Source organism: Labeo rohita, chromosome 5 (assembly GCF_022985175.1).
Source record: "Labeo rohita strain BAU-BD-2019 chromosome 5, IGBB_LRoh.1.0, whole genome shotgun sequence".
Lineage (NCBI taxonomy): Eukaryota > Metazoa > Chordata > Actinopteri > Cypriniformes > Cyprinidae > Labeo > Labeo rohita.
In genome coordinates, this window is record NC_066873.1 from 22,948,575 (window position 1) to 22,953,728 (window position 5,154).

A 5,154-nucleotide genomic window follows, 5' to 3' on the forward strand; every position below is an offset into this window, starting at 1 on the left:
TTTCTTTCTTTTTTTCAGAAATACTGTGTTGTGTATTTACAATTTTCTGGTAAATATTTCTTAAACATTGTTTTAATAATATTTTTATTACTAGTAGTAGTACTATATCTTTACATTAAATAACATATTAATACATTCTAGCTATTTATTTTGACGGGTTGCTGTAAAGACCTTTAGGATCTTCATTATATGAGTGTTTTCGCAAAAGAAACGGTAAAATGCTCAAGAAGTGACAGAGCAGTTCTAGAGATCATGTTTATGTGTTCATGTACTCATATATTGAGGCGGCAGAGGCTGAAAACACCGCGAGTGTCATGCGTATGTGTGTAACGTTAGTAAACAAAACTGCCATTCACTAACACAGACACGCAGAAAAACGGCTCTTATTGAAATGCATTCTTCAAGTATCGGTAAAAGTAAAATGCGGACACGTACCATTTTTAGCAGGGTATCGCAATACTTTTTAAGTACCGGTATATCGTGCAACACTATTCCGGTCTCTATAGAAATCCTTATTAAAACGGGTTAAAAAAGATCAACTGATTTAATTATCCCAAACCTTTTCAATATATCTAAATATAAAAATGTGCACAGGATTAAGCTGTGCTGTTGTTGGCTGTCACACTAACAGCAATAAGCTTAAGGAATTCCTTTAAAGTACGTGTTTTGCATACCAGTAAATCTGTTATGCATGATTATGCAAAATGATGACAAAAGAAAACGTGCATGGCTTAAAGCGCTTAAAGGGGTCATCGGATGTCCATTTTCCAAGTTGATATGATTCTTTAGAGTCTTAATGAAACGTCTATAATATACTTTGGTTAAAAATTCTAAATGGTTGTGTAAAACAACACCCTTTTTTCCACTGTCAAAATGAGCTCTGCAAAAATCAACCCATTCTGATGGATTGTTTCTTTAAATGCAAATGAGCTCTGCTCTCCCCGCCCTCTTTTCCTCTGTAGGTGATGAGCTGTGCTCTGAGAGATTGTTTACTTTAGTCGTGTTTAGCCGTGAAACTTGCTAACTAGCACGTTATTAGGAAAGGTGATTGTAGACATTCATAAAAAGCTTATACTCATTTCTGCTGTAGGTGAAGCTGGATCACGAATGATTTGCGAACATAGACGCATGTATGTAGATCGGGAGGCACATTCCCTTCACAAACAAACAAATAATCCACCGCATCTTTAGTGGCTCAGATGTCAGGAGTAAACAGCCGGTGGACAGCCGTTAGATTATTATATAAACCTTGCTCATTTTTTATCATCACTTCAGTTCATACTTTCGGCTATTCACATCGTTCCTCTCTCAACTTCTCAAGCTGATATAAGAGTTTTAGTTAGAAGGTTTTGGTTTAAATACAAAATATAATTTTGAAACTCAGCTGACAATTCTGGACAACAGACAAAACAGATGTTTATTTACAGGATCTGGTAAAGAGACTGGAATCAATAATCTGGTGCGGAGATTTAATCTAACTATTTATATTAAAGTCTTGCACAGATTCAGTATTGTTCAGATTCAGGGTCCTACTGTCAGGCACTTTAAATCTTAGGAAAAGAAAGAGATTTCTGAAAGGCATTAAGATATAATCAACATCCATTTAACAGATGCTTTGTTTTATCTAAAGCAGGGACAGCCATTTCTGGGCTAAATCTGAGAATATAAATTTACAGGGACTGTTCACCCAAAAATGTAAATAATTTTTCCCCCTCATGTCATTTCAGACCAATAACACTTTGGTTAATCTTTGAAACACAAACTAAGATGTTTTTAATAAGACGTGTTGTCCGTCCACTTAAAGTCTAGGTAACTAAAACTCAGAAGATCAGGTCACAAAGCCATTGTAAAACAAATCCATATGAATCAAGCAGTTTAATCCATCTTTTGTGGATTAAATATATAAATGCACATACATATGGTAAACATGGAAGCTTGTGTATGTGTCACAAGCTACAACAAACCTCATTGATTCCTGCGCATCACACACATTTTGAGCTTGTGTTTACCAAACGTGATGTTCTATGTATGCGTGTTGATATGTGCGTCATCATAAAAAAGCGATTTATAAGGATTCATTTTTAAAACTCCATTTTGGTTCTTGCAAGTTTTGGTTACCTGGGCTTTTAATGGAGGAACAGCTCTCAGGTTTCATTAAAAATATCTTAATTTGTATTTTTAAAAAAATAACCAAAGTCATTCGGAACAATATGAGGGTGAGCAAATGATTACAGAGTTGTCAATTTTGGGTGAACTATCCCTTTAATAACCTTTTGGTTCCTTTAGTTTCCCTATATTGGATTCATCCCACAACACAAGACAACCATAAATTGTGCATTTCTACAACTGTTGTCATGAACACTGATGGACCTTCAATCCACCATCATTTCGAAACTTTTTCCCACACTGATCACAAACATAAGGCTTTTCTCCCGTATGGAGGCGGGAGTGGCGCTTGAGTGTCAATGCATGACGGAAGCGCGCGCTGCAGATGGAGCACGTGTACGGCCTCTCTCCTGTATGGATCCTCTGATGGATCTTGAGATGGTGCTTACGGTTAAAGTCTCGCCCGCACAGGCCACAGCGATACAGGTTTCGCCTAGGGGGAAATGCATGGCGCTCTGGACCCTTGTGAATGTTGTTGTGGAGCACTGGGAAGTGGGATTGTTGGCCTGAGCTTGAGGATGAAAGGAAATCCATGTCTAGAGACAGAGAAATGTACATGAAATAAAATCTTGTATAATGGCATATGCTAAAATGGATTTATCATTGCAAAGTAATGTAAGTCCCACTAGCATGGCATATTACTTATACAGTACTTACCTAGGGTTTGGTTGGTGGATTGGCAGTGCATGTTTGATTGGCAGCTCTCTGGTTGCAATGGCTCAGGTCTCCAGTCTTCCATTAGTCGAGACTGAGCCAGAGAAAGGCTGTCTGAGTTAGGATCCTCCACTACAGAGATGGACACTGGGATTGGGTCATCATAACCTTCCTCTTTCTCTACCTTGACAGCCACTTCAAGTGAAGACTCCTCACTCAGCACACTTGTTGCTGTCCCAGCACATGCTTGCTCAGTACTGGTCATACTGTGTTGCTCATTCTTGATGTCTGAAAAGGAAGAATTACATTAAGTTGCTATTTTAACTATCAAAACCTGCTTTTTAACTTAAAATGTACTGATAACCACCATGATAGTACAGATGGTACAGTACCAGTCAAAAGTTTTTGAACAGTAGGATTTTTAATGTTTTTGTTTAAAGAAGTCTCTTCTGCTCACAAAGCCTGCATTCATTTGATCCAAAATACAGCAGAAGCAGTAATATTGTGAAATAGTTTTATTATTTAAATGACTGTTTTGTATTTAAATATATTTTAATATATAATATATAATGTATATTTAAATATATTTTAATATATTTTAAAATGCAATTTATTCTTGTGATCAAAGCAAAATTTCCAGGATCATTACTCTAGTCTTCAGTGTCACATGATCCTTCGGAAATCATTCTAATATGCAGATTTGTTGTTCAAGAAACATTCTTCTTCTTCTTATTATTATTATTATTAATAGTAATAATAATAATAATAATAATAATATTTAAAACAGTTGAGTACTTTTTTGTATTCTTTGATGAAGAAAAAGATCCAAAGATCAGCATTTATCTGAAATAAAAGCTTTTGTAACGTTATATCATTCAAAAGCTTGGAATCATTTTTTTATGTTTTTTTTTTTTTTTTTTTGGGGGTATATTTACAGCATTTATCTGAAATATATCTTATCAATGCTGTTCTTCTGAATTAATAAAAAATATTGTTTTCAACATAATAATAATAATAATAATAATAATAAAGAATGTTTTTAAGCAGCATTAAATCAGCATATTAGAATGATTTTTGAAGGATCATGTGACACTTAAAGTAATGACGGTAAAAATTCAGCTTTTAAATCACATGAATAAATTATATTTTAAAATATATTCAAATAAAAAAAAACATTTTAAATAGTAAAAATATTTCAAAATTGTACTTTGCTGTGCTTTGGAGAGCAGAAGAGATTTCTAAAAAATATTTTTTTTTTTTTTGAAAAGATGGCCACATAATGAGTCAGAGTTCATCATAAGTGGACTGCCCATAAAACATGACCAGTACTCATTTACAGACAGGACAGAAGGTCATAAAAGACAAAACCCCATCAGGGCAACACACGTAACAAAAATAATGCTACAAATATACACAGAATGCAACACAAAACATTTTTAAGCAACTTGAACACTGCCATACGAGTGTATATGGGTACCACCACTGCGACATGACCACTGTTATGAATAACAACAACCCACATGGGTTGTACATGCACAAAAAAAGAGTAAACATGAACCCAAAATGTGCCAGAGGCGGTTTGTAATTTCGAAATCATTGGCTGTCATTTTAAGTGCTTTAAGCTATTAAACGTACGCATTTAATCGTCTTAAAATATCAAATATCTTACCATTTATGTCGTCTATGCCATAGTGGGTTGACTCTTCAAGCGAATCCGCGTTTAAAGTCTGAGCAGACGCGCCTCCATGGGGGTTCCCGCAGACTAACCCTCGCTGGTATGCATTAGTTTCCTTGGATCCACATACCTCGTAACCATGATCCGAGTCCACAGCGGACTCGGTTTGTTGCCCGACATTAAGGGTAACGTTATTTAACTGTCGACACCCGCGCTGAGCCCTGCTGCAGCTGGAAGGGTTTGTCACTAGCTGACTCGTATTAACGTTACTACCGACGGGGAAATCTTCGAGTCTCTGCGGCTGTTGGTTCAGACGACCACACATATTAGAAAGTTGTGTTTCAGCTGTTTGAAGCCTAAACTTGAGCGCACTGTTGTCCCGCAGAGCCTCTTGAATCTTGCCCTGCACGTCTCGGAGCGCTCTGTCCAGCAGTCCGGTGATCTCCGCAACGGCGATCTCTACCGCAACACCGAGCGCGTTCTGCAGCGTCGCAGTCAGTTCGTCTTGAAACGAGAACGATATGTCAGCAATCACAGCGGAATTCGCAGGACCGCCGTTTATCTCCATTTCCTTTCTCGTTTAAAACTTTTTGACAAAATCCTAATATCTCAAGGAGAGACGAAGCGCACCGTCCACTGGATAATGCTGAAGTGGCGAA

At 36.8% G+C, this 5,154-nt stretch overlaps 1 protein-coding gene across 1 annotated transcript; it reads right to left on the reverse strand.

The window, feature by feature from the left end:
- si:ch211-284e13.5 (uncharacterized protein LOC793850 homolog) lies at positions 1-5,154 on the reverse strand. The gene is made up of 3 exons (XM_051109567.1): positions 4,490-5,154; positions 2,824-3,108; positions 1-2,702 (listed from the first exon to the last, which is right to left on the reverse strand). The coding sequence occupies exons 1-3, from the start codon at positions 5,061-5,063 to the stop codon at positions 2,353-2,355; spliced, it is 1,209 nt and encodes a 402-aa protein (XP_050965524.1). The 5' UTR covers positions 5,064-5,154; the 3' UTR covers positions 1-2,352.

Bases quoted from the DNA above. Each gene is read 5' to 3' on its own strand.
- si:ch211-284e13.5 (XM_051109567.1), bottom strand. From the start codon at position 5,063: ATGGAGATAAACGGCGGTCCTGCGAATTCCGCTGTGATTGCTGACATA. The intron at 3,109-4,489 runs GTAAGATATTTG...CTTCCTTTTCAG, and splicing joins TGGCATAGACGACATAAATG to ACATCAAGAATGAGCAACAC. The intron at 2,703-2,823 runs GTAAGTACTGTA...CTCTGTCTCTAG, and splicing joins ATCCACCAACCAAACCCTAG to ACATGGATTTCCTTTCATCC.